General features: G+C 44.1%; 1 protein-coding gene across 5 annotated transcripts in view; it reads left to right on the plus strand.

The window, feature by feature from the left end:
* The window catches only part of AGAP1 (ArfGAP with GTPase domain, ankyrin repeat and PH domain 1), a 306,992-nt gene that overhangs the window by 239,167 nt on the left and 49,237 nt on the right, over positions 1–18,588 (plus strand). For 3 of the 5 annotated variants that reach the window (XM_082285201.1, XM_082285204.1, XM_082285202.1), the window contains one exon: positions 17,422–17,499. The exons of the other annotated variants lie outside the window; for them this stretch is intronic. In XM_082285201.1, the coding sequence (XP_082141327.1) occupies positions 17,422–17,499 (78 nt within the window). The remainder of the gene's footprint in view (positions 1–17,421; positions 17,500–18,588) is intronic. 5 annotated transcript variants of the gene reach the window in all.

Genomic DNA, 18,588 nt, shown 5'->3' on the forward strand with positions numbered 1-18,588 from the left:
CCCATTTTGTTTTGTCAAGTTTTAAACCTTAAATCAGCCGAAGTCCCCGCTGCACATCCACGTGCCCTGTGTGAGGTTTCAGCGCTGAGCTTGCTGCTATGTTTATTTTATACCCTGTGCTTTAATCTCCTGTTTTCTGTCCCTCCACCTTTCTCTTTACAGACCAGTTACTTGTGATAGATGTTATGCATCGTATGTGGTGTGCAACTCCAGGAAGCAGTAGGTAAAAAGGGAAACTTGAACAGGCCTCATCATTGACATTTTCCACCAATTCCCCCCGACTCTGAAAAAGAAAAAAAAAAAAAAATTTAATAAAGGTTTCTTTTGTGAGCGTGAGCTGGAGAAAATTGGCCATTTGTCTGTGAGGTAATAGGCTTTGGGATAATATGAAAATCTATCAAATGATTAAATTCAATGACATTAAATCACAATTCATGAAAGGAGAACACTGCACAGTTTAATTCTATTTAATTTTTGAGGGGGGAAAAAAAAAAAGCCCTTTAAAAAAAAAAAATTTTTTTTGTTTGAGTTTCTCTTAAGCTGATTTCTCTGTGCTCTTTCTTAAAAGTGCCTTTCTAGTTGCCACACAGTGATGTGATCATTATCTGTCACCTCGTCGCCTTGCTGCCTCAACACGCAGTAAAATACAAAAAAAAAAAAAAAAAAAAGAGGGAGAGAGGGGGGGTGGGGGGGGAAAAAAAAAAAAAAAGGAAGACCAGAGGAGCTTGTGAAGTATGACTTCCTATCCCAAGACTCATTGCCTGCGATTCGTAGCGCTTGACAGTAATGATCTTATTACAGTACTCTGGACCTTGAAGAGATTTCATGAGGAGAGCGGGAGGACGAGGCTCCGTGTAATCAAGTGGCGCTGAATATTCCACGCGGTTTTGATCACACACTGATTGGGCACAGTTTTAGCCCATCTTCCAGTCAATTATGCATGGCCCCTCGTGCTCCTGTGATAGTCAGAAACATTGATGGCTGTTGTCTGGGGGGGGGTGGGGGGGGTGTGGGGGTAGGGGCTGGCAGCCAGCCAGGGGTTTGAAGTGCAGTCATTCCGGGAGAAGTGCTTTTTAGTTGGAATTGATTACCTTTCTTTAGGTTTTTGCTTAATGGCAAAACTGTATTGGAGAGGGCTTCAGGTGAAAAATGGCCGTATTAGCCATTTAGAGTAGCTGAACTCCTAGTCAATTTTTAGCTTTCCCCTGTTTCCATCTAATTTATATTTAATGATGTACCGTTTGATAATATTTAAGATATTTCATTTCCAGTTGCTGCTGAGCACACATGTTGAGTTCATGTTAAATGACAGCAGATCAGCATTCAGGTTTTAGGAATTAATCCAGTTTCACCTCCAGGCTGCCAGAGCATGTCTATTTTGGCACCTGTGCCAGGAAACATCGGGTTTGTCTGCGAGAGGCACGAGGCTGACGTTGCCAAGCAGAGCCAGGGCTGTTTTTAGCCCGTAATGAGGATAAATCCATGTACTTTAAAAGAGGCAAAGGGTCGGTAGCTGGGTCCTTCATTTAGATTGTCGTGTCTCAGAGGCTGATTAGGCTGCTGTTTATTTCTCCCCTATAAAAACGTCACATCTTCCTTCATCCAGACCCCTTCAAATGAAAATACAATCATTAAAGCCGTGCCTATCGAACTCCAGGCGCCAGAGAAGGAAATACTTAATTGTAGGTGATGCTTCTTGTTCAGTGCCACCACTCTGGTTTCTCACATTTGAATATCCTGCAATTCCTAATTTTGCAGTCCTGCAGGCTCCCAGGCTTTCCTGAAGGTGTTTCTGCCACTAAATGCCTCCCTCATGGTACTGCCCCTCTTCTACTGCTTCCCTTTTATTTGAATTGTGGGTGGTTTTTTTCCCTAAAACTGAGCCCAAATTGACCAGTCTCACCCCTAAAAAAGCAGCTTTAAGGGTTTTTTTTTTAATTTTTTTGTCTTCTTTAAGTCAGTTCTCACCTTCCACATAGGAGCCAGACCAGAAATCAGAGCAAAAAAGTGTCATCCTGGTGGGTTTTTGCTCTTCGAAACAGAGCTGTTGGGTTTTCTTCCAATGAATTGGGGTTCAGCTATTGTCTGACATTCCAGATCCTAGTTTTAGGGAGGTGTTGTATCTATTTTGTAGTGACATTATACTACTTCCAGGCAGCCCACAAGAGCTATGAGGATCTTTTTCCGCTTTCCTTTGGAAGAGAAACTCCTGTGGGTCTGTGTGTGCTGAGCTGTGTGTGCTCATCCCTGTGCCCGCAGCCAGGGTTGCTGGGTGCTCCTCAGCCTTTGCCCACCCTGAGAGGGAAAGGTTTGAGTCTGGAGCCTCTTGGTGCATCTTTGAGAGCTTTTGAACCAAGCCTTTGGTGCCCAAGTCATAATAAACCTGAAGGGCAGCTCTAACTTTTCCATATTGGTCTCCATCAGGGAGGAAAGGTGAAGTTTTAAAGGGGAGAAATTCTCCCTCATTGGTTCTGTTGACTTCCTTCGAGTGTGGACTCTGTTGTTTGAGCCTGCTGCCTGTGGGAATACGTGCTTTTCCCAAAGGATTCCTCACCTGAGGGCTGGGAAGGGGCAGTCATGGAACAGATTCCGTAGTAACACCCCTGTTTAAAGCTTTGTGTGTGCGGGGACATCGCGAGCTCCGTGAGGCTCTGTGAATCACAGCAGAGCTCCCACTGGAGCGGGATGCCGGCATGTGGGAAACATCTGTGGGCTTTTTAAAAAACCAATGGTTTTTAGAGTCTGATTGTCACCTCTGGGGTCTGATTGTCTCCTGGGAGGCTGCAGGGTGCAGGGTTCATCCGAGGAGAGGTGCTGTGGCCTTGCTGGCCCCGCGTCCTCCTGGGGCCGTCCAGGCCGGCGCGGCATTGACGTGACTTTGGCTCCCGTCCCCGCTGCTCTGAATCGTCTCTGTAACGCAGGGAGGACGAGCTGCACTCTCTGGTGATGGATGACAAAGCGAGGCTGGAGTGTTTCTGCCTCTGCTTCATTTGACAAGGAATTGGCAGCTCCAAGACTGTTTCAGGTCCCTCTTATTTCTGCTTCTCCCGGCTCTTCCCTTTGGCACTTCGGTGGCTGCATTCCCAGTGTGCAGTGGTCCTGCAAGCTTTTTGAGGGAAAAATATCTTTTAAAAAAGGATATTTTACTATTTAAATCCTCGTTTGAAAATTGTTAGTGGTGGTGGCAGGTTTGTGATGATCATAAACACAGGGGCTTTGCAGCCAAGGCGATGCTTTTGTAGCGGCAAACAAAACACCAAAGGGATCCAGCCCTGTTTCCAGACAACTTGAAAGCTTTAACCAACATATTTATACATAAAAGGGCAGTTCATGGTTTACTTAACCTTAAAATTGGAAGCAATATTATTACTTTGGGCTCAGCATCAGCATTGTCACACACATAATCACTTTTTGGTTGGGTGGCCACCATTCAGAGCATGGCTTTGAATGGTCAGTCAGAAATCACTGCTTGCTTTTTTTTATTGTAAATAAACACAGTTTTGTGGTGAGATCTGGTGTTTATCACACAGGAATGACCCAGCAATCTGAGCCTGCAAATGTGGATGTAGGGAAGGAAGTCTGGTAATACTTACCCAGTGACTAATGTACATTTTCATCCTAAAACTAAGCTCTCATCCATGGTAATAGTTCCCATTCGGAGATCTCTAAAGTATCACCGAGGATTCCTGAAATATTATTTTCAGAAAGTCCCCACTTGCCAGGCAACATACCTGAGTTTCACAGAATACTTAAGAGGCCTCGGTGTTTAATTAAATTACAACAAACCTAATTGTAATAAATCATAGATTAATATGTGCTTAATGTTTTTAATAATAAGGTAAAATGTAAGTTAACGCTTGCCAGATTACCTAGGACTCTGGTGTGAGGATCCATAGTGATTATAAGGAGAATGTGAAAATTGATTAATTTTTAGTGATTTGTCAACTGCAATTTTTATCTCCCAGTCTCTCTGTGTACAATTAGACTCCAGTTTGTCCAGGCAAACTCATTAATAATTAGGTCACCGCTGCTTATGGTTAAACTTTGGATCCCAGGTGTGGAGTGAGAAGCTGAGCTTTGGTCTGTTAGTTCCCCATGGAGGAATGGGATGTACTGGAATGATGGGGAGGTTTTCCTGTGTGGAAGAGGAAATTGGACTTTAACTCATGGTGTGATCTTAAATCTTCTCTTCTCTTCTCTTCTCTTCTCTTTTCTCTTTTCTCTTTTCTGTTTTAATGACGGACTAACAGAGCAGGTTTACGTAAAATCCCAGAGTCACAGAACATCAGGATCTGCTTCTACAAAATTCCATATACACAAGGTTTTAAGTGCAGTGATGTCATTTTTTACCAACTGAGGAGGACAAAATAAGCCCAGAGCTGTTATGATATGAAAAAATAACTGTGGAGGAGGCTGGAAATAGGTCTTTGCTTTTCTCTTGAGCATATTGATGATTACCTGCTGCCTTTAGTAATAAAAATATCAATAGAGCTCATCATTCTTTCTTTGAGTTGTGGATATTATTGAAAAGCTATTCCCAGGGGAACAGCTGACAACACTTAGGAAATACTTGTAAATAATCCATTAATAATGAACTCCTGAATCGTGAATAATCTATCCATAATGAACCTTGCTGCTTCCCCACATGCCTCTTTTCTTTTTTTTTTTTTTTTTTTGGCCAGGAATATTTCTTTCAGTCTTTTTGTTTCCTCCACAGCCTCTGAGTGGAGGAGATGTTCCTGTTACATATCATCAGGCCCCATAATTTGTCATAATGCTACTCAATGGCTCATCTGAAGAATGTGCAGGGACACTGTCAGGGTTGTTAGGCACAAAGTTTAACCTGCAACACTTGTGAGAAAGAAAAAGAAGAAAAGATTGACATAAACTGTCCCCCAGAGCCAGACTGAAACCCAGAATGGTTTTCTGAGCAGCAAAGGAGCCAGCACGTTGAATCTCTTTGAGTCTCTGCTTGTCAGAATTGTGCTGGGCTTTGGTCCTGCTTGGAGGAGAATGTTGAATATACAAGAAACATTCAGAGGATTCTTGTTCGTTCCAGTTATCCTTCTGGAGAGAAGTAGATCACGGAGACCCTGTGAAATACAAAGGGTTTTTGTCATTTCAAGGCAATGCCACATTCGTACATGTGGGAATTGTCACGTCCTAGCTCTTAGTCCCTACTGGGTGCTCATTTTTTTCTGGGTCTGTCCTAACACATCAACTCCAGTTTGATGGACTCTACAGTTTGATGGACAAATTCAAAATGAATTTTTTTTTTTTTATCATCTCCTTTTTTTTCCCCTCCTAAAAAGCTTTGTGGAAAGAGGTGATGGAGATTTTTATCTGCAAGTAAAAGGTACTGCCAGACACCTCCATAATGGTAATTTTAGTCAGAAGTCCAGCCACTTTTGCAAGGGGGTGGGAGGGATGGACTAGGCTGAAATGAGAACTGTGAGAATGCTGAGAGATGAAGTAGAAGAAATTCCCTCCAAGTGCCTGTTTCTATCCCAGCTGTACATCTCTGGGGACAGGTTCCTTGATTTCCCCTCCATTTTTTGGGTGAATCTGCTTCCCTGTGCTGCACCAATCAGTAAGATGAGGTTCTCCTCTTTACCACTTACAGGAACCTGAGAGCATGACTCCATTACTCATCATTTTTTAGCACATTTTTTAGCTTATTCCCCTTCCAAGCAGGAAAAGCTGACTGTATTTGGCACAGCATTTTTAAGGGGTTTGTATCCTCTCCGTGACATTACAGCTCACCTGAGGACAAAGTTCTGTTGCTCTGGGAGAGCCCAGGAGTGCAGTGTCTGGCTGGTAGCTCTGATTTTCTCACAAGCTTTTGATTGCACCTTGTTCTGCCTGTTTTTTCATGCTTATTTTCTTTACCAAACCCGTTTGTTCTTGCCCACCAAGCAAGTCCAGGTACACCCATTAAAGGAGATAATCTGTACCAACCTTTTTTTTCATTTGATTGCACAGTGTTTTTGCAGTAGTTTTGTGTTGGTGTGTTGTGGGAGTTTTTTGTGCCATTTCTGTACCTGTGAGTTCGCTCCACGTGGAAAGGTCATATAATTTTGAAGGGATTTTGTAGTAGTGGGAATGTTGCAGAGAATTGGAAAAATCAAAAAAGGGTATTATGCTTGTAGCTGAAAAGAGGGAAGAGATCCTGAAGAATCTGTGTATTATTTACCATCATGTGGATCCAGTGTGAAATCCCAGGAAGGCTGATATGTGATATGGTTAGAAAGTGATTTCCATTGGCAAAGGAACAGAGTTGTCCAAGTCTCTCACAGGAGATTGTCAGGGGATAAAAAGCTGAGCAATTTTTAATGCCACATTATCACAAGTATCTTTCAAGAGCAAATACACTGAGTTAGACCTGAGACCACAAAAAGAAGTTGTGAGGGGGGATTTTTTTCCTTGCTTCCCATGATATCAGTCATCTTCATACTCCATCTGCATTTCTCCTGCTACTGGGAGTGCAGCCTGTAGGATTTTTACCACTCCAGAGATCTTTTAGGCCTTCTGAAGAAACTTCTTCTTGCTGCTTCTGCTTTGTCAGGTCCTCCTATCCTCCTCTCCTCTGAATGTTCTCCTGTGTGCAAACTGAGCTCTTTCTGTGGCCAACCCAGAGATTCATATGCTGGGGCTTTGTGTTCTCTATCCAGGTTTAGATCAGATATTGGGAAGAAATCCTTCCCTGTGAGGGTGGGCAGGCCCTGGCACAGGGTGCCCAGAGCAGCTGTGGCTGCCCCTGGATCTCTGGCAGTGTCCAAGGCCAGGCTGGACATTGGGGCTTGGAGCAATCTGGGCTAGTGGAAGGTGTCCCTGCCCATGGCAGGGCTGGCATGATATTTACAGAAGTGAAAACGATTTTTTTGAATAAGAAGAATGGCAGATTTTGGGTGTAAAGCTGGAAGGTAACACAAGAGAATAATGCAGACTCGTGGAAGCTCAGCAGTCCGAGGGGTTTGCTGCTTTTAAAAGACTGGCTTGATAAAATGGGTTTGACTTCTGCAGGGAGCAGGATGCTGCTGGTACAACTAATGGGATAAAGCTGCTGTTGATGTGCTGCTTGTAAATTTAACACTCCATTCATTTCTCAAGGGGGGGAAATCCTGGCTCATCCTGCCTCAGAAGCAGCCCTGTCCCTCTCTCCCAGCTGAGGGGAAGCTGGGATTTGCAGTGCACAGTGATATTACACTGCAACATAACAGTCTGACAGCTGTGGATGATGCTGCAGTTCGGCTTTGGCCATCAGGAAAAATCCATAAAGGGTCTGGAGCTTTCTGAAATCATTGATGCCTCACGGGTATTGGTGATTTCTTCTCCATGCTGAAGGAGCGGGGCCGGTCTCCCAAGCTGTGCCTTCCCACTTTTATCAGGATACTCCTCTTCCTAGCCATGCTCTCCCTGCCCCCCACCACCACCAAAAAATAAAATCCATGGGGTAAATTGATTTGGGGCTCAGCCTTGATGAAATGCCAGCATTCAGCCCCTCACACCGCTGTGGCTGCGTTGTTAGCAGGGCCTGATTATTTGGATGCTCCGGCAGGAGCTGCCACATCCGAGTTGGAGGTGTGTGGAGATTAACTGGTGCCTGTCCAACCATTTGTCATACAAATAACAGTGCCAGTAGAGTGAAATACTATAAATCATTTTTTTCCAGGATTGAAACCTTTTATCAGTTGTGTCACTTCCATTATTCAATAAGCGATTAGTAGCAGGCGTTGTGGTTGAGCCAGTTAGTAGTTAACAACTGGGAGCTGTGGCTTGTAAGGGAGCCTGTGACACCAGCAGCTGATGTAAATTCAGGATTTAGTATTTATCTTCACAGGCCAGATGCAGTTGTTACTCAGGCTTTTGCTGGAAGGTGAAAGGCAGCACGACTTTGGTGCGAGTCTCTTAATTCATGGCTTGGTCCCTCAGCCACGTGGTGTTTGTGTGGGCCCTGCCTTTAACACACCACGTTCAAAATATGCAAGTAGCAAATCTCTTTTGCAAATCCCATCCTCGTTTTCCTGCCTTCATTCCAGAGCTAACCACAGCAGCTCCCCAGGGATTTCCAGCAACCGCAGCTTTTGGAAAAAAAAAGTCAAATTACAAAAGTTGAATTACAGGGATGACAACCTTCGTGTAAGAGCAGCCACAACCCTGAGATGGTTGGATCTGTGCAAAGATCTGGCCAGATGTTGGGTAATAGCAAATCACAAGCATCTTCAACTTAATGATTTTTACATTTTTCACTGGTACTGTGCAAATTAACATCAAATCTGAGGAGCCCCACCCAACACAGCCATAGGTGATAGCAGCTTCCTGTGTGTGAAGCCCTTGGAAATGCAGTCTGCGGAGAGGAGACAAAATGCTGAATCTGAATTGGAAAGAATTTTTCTGTTCCCACTGGATGTCTTGGTACTTAATTTCTCCCAGGGAAGAGAGCTGGGATAAGAATCCCTCCCCAAAGAGATTGAGACCTGTGCAGTAACCACTGCTTGAGCAATGAGTTCGGGAAGATAAGTTGGCAAGTTTGTAAACTCCTTGTGAAAATTCCGTGCTGCTTTGTCCCATTGCTGGCTTTGAGGTGGCTGTTTAATTGTGCAGGCCCTGAGGAGTTCTAGAATGCAAATTAATAGATTTATCCTAAAATGGTTTGGCTTGGAAGGGACCTTAAAGCCCATCCAGTGCCACCCCCTGCCATGGGCAGGGACACCTCCCACTGTCCCAGGCTGCTCCAAGCCCCAATGTCCAGCCTGGCCTTGGACACTTGAAGGGATGCAGGGGCAGCCCCAGCTTCTCTGGGCACCCTGTGCCAGGGCCTGCCCACCCTCCCAGGGAACAATTCCTTCCCAAAATCCCAGTTTCCCTCTGGCAGTTTCAAACCATTCCGTGTGTCCTGTGCTAGTTCCTGCTAGCACAGCTACGTGCAGGTGTTGTGGGTGCACTACTGGGTGGGAACTTCTACCAAACTCAGAGTTGCAGTGAATCCTCCATGCTCAGGTTGTCCTTGTCTTGTAGGACCCAACATCTGCAGGTCTGTGTTTTCCAGTTTAGCCAAGGGAAGGAACTGGCAGTCTCCTTCTCTGTCAGTGCAGGGTGATGCTGAAGCTCAGGCAAAAAGATGGTCATAAAGGTCTTTTCCAGCCTAAATGATTTTGTGGTGACCTTCCTGTCTTAGCATGAGCATTCAGGTTTGTAGGGAAATAATCATCACAGGTGGCTGAGTGCTTTGTAGGGAAAGGCCTTGACACAATAAATCTCTCCAACCAGAATTTTTCCAGTGAGGAATCCCTACTCTTAACATGGGAAGTTGCACCACAAGCAGAGCAATATGCAGCACTATTAACACCTGACACTGGCAGGTTGGCTCCTGCTTATTTTCACGAGTGATGAAAATTCACAAAGAATTCATGTTTATGTACATATGTGTATATTTACATATACACACATATGGGGTTTGTATGTTGTTGTGTGCCTCAGTTTTTATTTACCTAGTGTGAACTTACCTTTTGCAGTAGGGTGGATGGTGTGGGTGAAATAGCTGAGCAAGATGGGAGATGATAAAGATGCCTTTTCCTGGTCTTAAAATCAGGAGTCAGACACAGTTAGAAGGGAGAAAAGGCTTTTACCTCTGTATTTATTATAAGGATCCTTAGCTGCACCACGCCCAGGTGGAATGGGCCAGAATGCGCCCCACAATGCACACACACGATAGATCGAGTATAACATTATAGATCTTACTAATTAGCAGATCTATCAAAGATTCCCCAATGAGAGGCTCAAGTGAGCCCCCTCCCCAAGGAACCTTCCCCCTGGATGGTCCTATCTTAGTTTACAAAATGTGTTCTGGAGAGGACCTTGGTGTCTGGGGTTTCTAAGATGTTTAGTCTCCTAGCTTAACAAAGTAAGTCTAAGAATGTAGGCTAGAAAACACTAAGAATACAAAAAGCTATAAAAAGGTATATAAAAGGGGTATGGAAGCAAAGGCAAAAAATCATCATGGCATCAATAACATTAATTCTGATTTCTGTTTGGCACTTCACATTTCAGAGTAAGCCAAAACTGGAATATCAAAGTGACACTGATGCCTAACCTGGGCATTGGGAAAATGAAAATCTTCATCATCTGTATCTACAAGAAATCTCAAGGACATGAGAGCTTTAAGAATTACATAAATATTGATGCTCCCTGTGTCCTGGCTCGGTCTTGTTTCCTGTAAGATACCTTGGCAGAAACTCCCTGCATTCTTTCCCCAAATTCTCCTTCCTCTTCAGCTGCCCCACACGATGCTTTTTTGCTGATCTCCTCCCCAAATGCAAGGAGTGGGGTTTAGTGGAGGTGCATTTTATGTTCTGTAATTGTTCTTGCAGGGAGGTTGGACGGGATGACCTCCAAAAGGCCCCTTCCAACCCGAGCTATTCCGTGACAACGGCAGCTTTGCCAGGAAGGTGGTTTTGATGTCCCATCAAGCAGGGTTTGTTGTCACAGGTGCCACTCCCGCCAGGTGTAGTGTCCCTGGGTGTCCCCTTTGATCCTGGAGTCACCTTTGGCTGCAAGGTGCCGGGCTGGCAGGGGCAGCTCCCTCGCCGTGTCTGGTTTCCAGTGCTACCCCAGGTGCTGGTGTCACCTGAGCTCCCGTGATCCTGATGACAAGCACGAGACTGATCCCAGCATCAAGATAATTGGATAGAAATGTGAATATCTTTGAAATTGCAGAGGGTCCAGTGTCTTGGATGAGATGGAACAGGCTGCCCAGGGAAGTGGTGGAGTCACCATCCCTGGAAGTGTTCAAAAAAGGAGTGTTTGTGGCACTTTGCTGTAGGGGCTTTGTGGCATTTGGTCAAATGTTGGACTTGATAGTCTTGGGAGGTCTTTTCCAACCTTAATGGTTCTGTGATTCTGTGAAATCTAATTGTGTAGCCAAAAAAAAAAGGAATAAAAGGAATTCAGTACAACAGGAGAAGCATAATAGAAGTTCATATTTAGGGTTCGAGGCTCAGATGCAATGACACAAACTGCTCTGTTATAAACCAAAAATAAGCCAAGGTGTGCTGTACGCTCCTGGGTAGCTCTGGTAATTAATACCTGATGATTCCAGGTTATTCCTGTCCTATTTCTGGTTGTAAAAGACATGAGAAAAGCCTTGGAATGGAGGTGGATGCTCTGCTTGTTCACTGCTTCACTCCCCTGCAGTAAATGAATAAAGGTTTATTTTAACAGAAATATTAAAAGGCATTTAAAACAAATATGTAATTTTCAATGAGCACATTTTGGGGGAGGTGTTTCACATTTGGATTACTAGAGTGGGGCAGCTGGGGTTTACAGAAAACTGTCATGAAGCATTAAAAGTGAACAAAATCAATGATGGTCTTGACAAATCCCATTTTGTTTGGGAAACGTTTTCGTTTCCTCTGCAGGAAAACCTCTTATGGTTATTTTGTGGGGTTTTTTTAGTCCAGATGTGTACAAAAAGAGCGGTGGCAGGGTGGCAAACTGATTCCCTTAGTTCCATAATAGCTCAGATGGCCTGCTGAAGTCAACCAAAATTGGAGGAACTAACCTTAGGAATGGGTGGATGGAATGCTCCTGGCCAAGGGCTTGTTTTGCAGAGCTGGAGCTGGGGGTCTGCTGATCACAGGCGAGCCATTCCAGCCCCGTTAGATAGCAGGAGTCAGAGTCATTAAATAATTATACCTTTGATTAGCTGCTTTAACTGTTCGTTGCCTTTGAAATATGATAGTATAATTTAAAGCTTTTATTAAAAGACAATTTTTCTAGGTGGTTGAAAAGGATTTTGTGTGTGTGTGTGTGTGTGTAGAAAAGAGCCATAATTTTCTGCTTCAGATAATGAAAAACTGAGAAAAATGTTTCCAATTACCATTTCCTTTTTGTCGATTGGAATCTTGTACGTTTATCGCGTATTGGAAAGGCACTGAAATCGTTTAGTGGGTCCTTTCCCTGCTGCAGAAGTTCTGAGGGAGAAATATTGCAAGGGGAAAAAAAAGAAAAAGAACTAAAAACATTTTTAGCAATGTTTAATTAAAGTAACTTTTTTCCCCTGTCACGAGCAGAAGTATGAATGTGTTTTCATTTTTTCTCCCCTTCATCTGAAACGTTCAAAGCTGAAGAGAAGCCAAACGTAATTAACTATTAATATGATTTGATGTATTACTTTCAGAGTGTTTTGTGGGTTTAAAAGAGAGCATGGGAAAGGATTTCAGTGGCAGAGGAAAGGATTTTTGGTTGGGTTTGTTCTTTGTGCCAGAAATACAGTTTTAGTTGTGTTTGGGGAAATTTCTGTAACTCAGCACTTTTATTAATTTCCTTTACATCAGCTTGTTTTTTCTGAGTGTTCTGCAGTCCAAAAAGGGCATATTAAGGACTGTTTCCACATGAAATATCTTCTGTCTCCCATTTTTTTGGGATATGGATGTCCTGATAATCCCTCCTGCTCCAAACAGAACTGTTTGGAAACTTCAGAATCGCATTCAGGTGTTTAAAGATGGTTCATTGTGTGGTTTAATAAATAGAAAAGCAGTGGACATATTTATCATCCTTTCCCACAGCAGGGGTTGGAACCAGAAGGTCTTTAAGGTCCCTTCCAACCCAAACCATTTTATGAGTCTGTGTTTTGTAAAGATCCATGCACTTTGTGGTATTTTTTATTTTAAAATTTAGTGTTGGACAGATCTTGAAATGCAATGTGTCCAGTTCATTTTACTTAGATAGATACAGATACAAATATAGATATTTTAGATATTCCTGGGGTTTGGTTTTTGGGTTTTTTAACCCTTTTGGAGGATTTTTTGTCATTGCTGCTTTCACATAGGGTAAGACAACGTCAGGCCCCTTCACAGTGGCAGAGACAAATTTGCATGATCTGAGAATCTCCCGAGGTGCATCTTAATGAAATCTTTTCAATCTTCTGACCAAAGAGTGGGGTCTTGTTGGACAAGCTGCTGACCAGGAAAAAAGAAAACTTCCCCAGCCTGACCCTGATGTAACCACACGTGCTGCAGGAAAATTCAAGGCAGAGCAGGCGGAGGGTTGAAGTTTATCCTTAAATACTCAGCTTTGCCTTCCCTCCAGATCTCCTAAATCGGTTTTCCTGGGTAGATGTCCCAGGTATTACCTGGAAAAGCTCCCCTGGCCTGTGCTGTGGGAGGAGTTTTTCCTCAGCAGCTCCTCAGTGTTTAATTGCTGCACACCCAGAACAGAGCGGCGTTGCTGGGGTGCCCGGCCGCTGTTATTTATGTCACACGGGCGCTGGGAAGATGTTCTGGGAAGCACATGACACGCCAGCCCCAGCCCCCTTCCCCCAGCCTAGGTGCAGAGATCCTATTATTTCTGATAATTGATGCTGAGGGCTGTGGCGTGCCTCATTTAATCAGCGCTGCTCAGCACACTCCAGGGATGTAATTCATGCACACTTCCACCTCCAACATGGCTGGCGAGGCTTGGACACACAACCGAGCGGCCACAGCATTTTTTAATCAGCTGTCTGAGCACTGTTTGTCTAATCAGCAAAGAACTCTGTCACAGCCAGACCAGAGGTGGCGTTAGCACATCTGGAATTCCTCGGTGCAGCGCTGGAGGGAGGTTTTCAGGGTGAGACTGTGGATGTGGACACTCTCCCAGGAATAAAAGCGTATTTCCGTTTATCACAACGTGAAAAGAACTGAATTGGAGCAGGTTGGAAAGGGTTAATGTGGTGGTTTGTTGAGCATAATATGCTGAGCATCCTTAGAGTCCTTCCCAGGTACCAAACAGATGTGTCCTCAGATCACACGTGGATTTAAATCCTTTCCACAAACACCTCCTGCTTTTGGAAATGCTGGTACGTGATCATAGTGGTGGTGAACATATTTACTACAGAGCCTGACTAATCAGAACTAGGCAGGACAAGCAGATTCATTAAGAGAGAATAAATAGCAGCCCTGTTAAAGAAAGCAAACACAGAAATTCTGTCTGTGAGGGGCTGGTCACAGCTGTAAAGTTATTGCCTGAGCAAATACAAAGAGAGGTGGTAATTGGGAGTGATTAAGTTTAATTGATTCCCAGTTCCTCCAGATCTTAACAAAGGGCTGTCCTGGAGCCTTGCTTCCTCCTTGCTATACCAGCATACCTCTTCTCACTCTGAGATGTGCAGGTGTGAAAGCTTATTTTACACAAATGGGGATAGCTCAGCTGCCGGGGAGCCCTCAAAAGCACCAGCAGAGGGATGGTCTGTGTCCCCAGGTGCAGCTGCATGTCCTGCCAGGGCTGCAGCTGCTGCCAGCGCTCCCTTGTCGGGGACACAGACCCGACATGTCATCATGGACACCAAAAAGCTGCAGATCGGGACCTTGGAAGCCAAAATCAGGGAGTGGAATTGCCTCTGGAAAAGCACAGTGAGCCCAGTCAGGGCTTACCAAGTCACAGGAAAGACCTTCATTCTTGACTCCCAGGCTCTGTGCTCTGCAGCAGCTGCTCTGCAGCATTTCTTCACCTCGCCAGTGTCCTGTCCTGATTGATTTACGCAGTTGAAGGTTCTTCACAGGAGAAGAACCGCAGCAGTAAACACTTCTGAGCCTTGCAGATTTTGATGGCCTGTTTCAGGTTAGATGGCAGGGAAAATTTCTCCACTGAAGAGGTGGTCAGGCATCAGAACAGGCTGCCCAAGGCAGTGCTGGAGTCACCATCCCTGGAGCTGTTCGAAATCCAAGTAAATGTGGCACTTTCTGGTGTGGCTTAGTGGCCCTGCTGGTATTTTTTCAGGTGTTGGGCTTGATCTTGGTGGGGCAGCCACAGCTTCCCTGGATCCTCAATATATCCAGGACCAATCCTGTTTGCCCCTTCAGTAAAAGTTAAATTACATACTGGGAAACAGTTAACTTCATTCCAGATGTTTGAGAAGGTTTGTTTTTTTTTTTTTCCTGGAATCCTTAGTTGGAGACACCTCTTGGTGGCATTTTTGGAAGAAAACACACTTGCAGAAATTGCTTCAAAATCAATCTGCCTTAAAGATCTTTGTTATTAGGGAGTTTTGCTGTTAGATAATGAAATATTTCTTACAGCATTTTATTGGGAACCAGTTGGGGTTGGTTTGATTAAGTGTATATATGATATGAAAAATAGATCAGATAATAGATAGAGATATAGAGATATAGATATCTCTGGAGCTTTTGTTGAGTTAACTTTGGGACCAGCAAGTGAAGCCAGCCCAGACAAACTGAATATCCTGGGAAATTAGTCAAAGACAAAGCAGGCAAATGATGACCTGCAGTGCCTGTTCCAGCCTGGTTGTAGGTAACAGCAGTGTGTAACTCCAGAGGCAGGCAGGGTGAGATGGCTCTGCTGGGCCCTGGCACATCAATCACCCTGCCAAGGCTTTGCTTGGCAGTGTCCAGACCCTTATTGAATCCTCAAAGGCAGGAGAGCACCTGGAGGAAGCTGGTGGGAGCCTAATGGATGCCAAAGGACACACGTGGATGTATCAGGACCTCGGCATCTCTGTGGAAAAAGTCCATTTGTTTAAAGGGAAGGGAGAGGCCTGACAGTTAACACATTAAAATGGATTATTTCATCAATAGGTTAATAGAAAAGCAGGCTGCAGGTTCACTCCTGCTCGCACAAACGTGCCATTAGGGTGTGAAAAATGGGAAAGGCACTGGGAAAGGGTCTCTGTGCACTGGAGACCATCTTCCCTTGCAGAGGGGTGCCAAACCTCGAGTTTGCTTATTTATATGTAAATGTTTCAGAGGAAAAACAAGTTTTCTGCCGGGCAATTGTGCCTCTCTAGTGCAGAGACTTCTTAACCAGGTCTTGAAATGAAAGGGTTTTTTTCAGCTTGAAGGATGCACCCAATGAAAATACTTTTAGATTTGATGATGTCACTCAGAATCCAGTCCTCCTTTTCAGCATGGAGCATTAAAGCCTGCAGATGGCTTTATTAAAATCATACCTAGCTTAACAGTCGGGGGGTTCAGGCAGGGCTCTTCCAGCTTTAATTCTTCGGCTGAAAATGGAGCTTTTTGTTAAAGCCTGCAGTGACTTCACGTCACTGTTCCTTTTGGCTGGAAGCAGCTGTTTGGTGTGAGTTCTGTGGGGCACTACAGAAGTTCCCTCATAAATATTGAAAGAAATCTTTGAAATTATTGTGTCCCGGTGCTGGCTGTGTTGTGGGGTGTTGATGTTGTCCTGAAGAGTGAGGGATGAGCTGTGATGGGAGGGAGAAGGCTCTGAGGTCCCTTAGAGGACTTCTAAGATTGACTCCAACCATCAACTCAGCACCACCACGTTCACCACTGAACCTTGTCCCACATCCACGTGCCATTTCCACGCTCCCAGGCATGGTAATTCCCCCAGTTCCCTGTTGCTCCAGTCGCTGTCAGGTGTCTGGTGTACTCAGATGTTTCATCAGCTGACAAAACCCAGCCTAAACAAAGTGTTTGAAAGATTCTAAAGAAGGTGAAGATGTGCTCTCCCCTAATGAGCCCGGGAACAGAGTGCTTTTGAGCCATATTTTCTGCTAATTGTGAAGCAGCACCTCAGAGGATCTCAAAGTTTGGGTCAGTTCGAACGAAATGAGGGTGTTGCTATTCTGTGTAAAGAACTGCCTTTTTTTTTTCCCCCTTTCCAATAAACACTTTGATTTTGCAGTGGCGGGGGGGTGGAATTTTGGAGCAGCCTGGTCTGGTGGAAGGTGTCCTTGCCCATGGCAGGGGGTGGAGTAAGATGGGCTTTAAGGTCCCTTCCAACCCAAACCATTCTGGAATTTTACAATTCTCCTTCCTCTGAGCTCAGTGCTACAAAGAACATCTGTTGGTATGAAGATTTAAGGTCGTTACATCATCACCTCAGTTTCTAAAGGTGGTGATGTAAAAAGGAAGTTTAAGGGTGAACTCCAGGCACCAAGTGTTCCCTGCAGGCTTCTGGAGGAAAAGGAGCTCTTGTCTGGCTGTGTTTTGTCATGAATTAAATCACGTTTTACAGTGGCTGTCTCGTCCAGTCCTGTACCTTTTGCACAAATACTTCCTGCCTTTTTTTTTTATTATTATTATTATATATTTTTTTTTTTTTACTTCTGCTGGTCTGTTTTCGTCTGTTCCAATAGCAGATCCATTTAATCTTGTCAAACCATGTCATGTTGTGGTGACTGAAGGAAAAAAACCTCTGAACACGAGGTTTTCCACATCGGCCGTGGATTGCAGGGGCTCAGTGGTCCTGTGTGCATTTTCTGTGTGTAGCTCTTCACGTGTGAACAGGCTCGTGCTTGTATTTTACTTCACGTGCTTTTTGATGTTTCTTTTCTCCCCTTTTTCATTGAAAAAAAAAAAAAAACAACAACCGATTTTTTTTTTTCTTCCTCCCCCTTTCTTTTTTCTTTATTTTTATTCTCTTTTTTTTTTTTTCTCTTCCCCTCCTGCTCTCTGGACGCAGCCAAACGCAAAGCTTGGAAACTAAACCGTGTTGGTAGCCTGCGAAATATTTACAGCAGCAGCAGCACCAACACCGAAGGTAACAAACCCACCCATCCCAGATGAACACCTCCTCTCTCTCTCCCCCCCCTTTTTTTAACCCACTTCTCCAAAATTTCGCCCTCCTCGCCTCTCTCCCTTTCCCCCTGGAAATGAGATTTGCCCCAAGCATGCGTGTTTGTTCCCACCCCCTGTTTGCAGAGTCATTCCACTTGGTCTTTTCATCTTTCTGTTTGTGCCTTTTATTTTGCCATTCATGTTCCTTTCAGCTTACTTAAATTTTGACCTTTCCCTCTAGTCGTGGAGTGGTGATGTTTAAATTACTTCAGGAACCCATTTTCTCCTTTTTTTTTTTTTTTTTTTTTTTTTTTTAAGAGATACATATATATTTTCCCTTTCTCCATGTGGGCACTCAATGTAATATTTCCCAAGTTATTACGGTTTTTAAAAGTGTTAGTATCAGGTGTAATGATCTGTAGCCAAATACAATAGTGTGCCGTGACATTTAAGTAACAATCTTAATTTGTTTTGTGCAAGCCTTCTCCATAATGCTCTTTGCAGCTCTAATCCAGAGGCGAGACAGTGCCGGGTCATTTGCATGTGCTACTCTTGCTTGTAAATTCTGGATATTGTTGTATTTCTAAAGGTCACCCAGTGCCAAAGTTCACAAATTGACTTACATTGCCTTTCCCCCCCCCCCCCACCCACCCAAGACAGCCATCATGCCTTTTGTATAACAGCACATGGAATTTTATGTATTTATTTCCCCCCCACCACCTCCCCTTTCCACCTTCATTTGAACAACACAATTATAAACTTTTTCTGTTGCTGTTTTTTAATATATATATTTTTTTATTATTATTATTATTACTACAAATGTCAAAGGTCAGAATGACTCCGAAACCAAGCAAGGAGGAGGATGGGGGTGGGAAAAAAAACCTCCACCACCTCCAGCAGCACGGAAGAGGGATGGTGTAAGGAATAGGGAATGCAAAATAGGTCACAACTCAGTAATCTCACTATGAGGGAGGGGGATTTTTTTTTTTTTTTCTCTTCACTTAAGTGCGAACCAAATGGGTCAAGTAATCGCGAGCGCATGCCCTAACACTAATTGACTTATTTTGGAATG

The sequence above is a fragment of the Coloeus monedula genome, assembly GCF_965178545.1.
Source record: "Coloeus monedula genome assembly, chromosome: 7".
NCBI classification, from domain to species: Eukaryota; Metazoa; Chordata; class Aves; order Passeriformes; family Corvidae; genus Coloeus; species Coloeus monedula.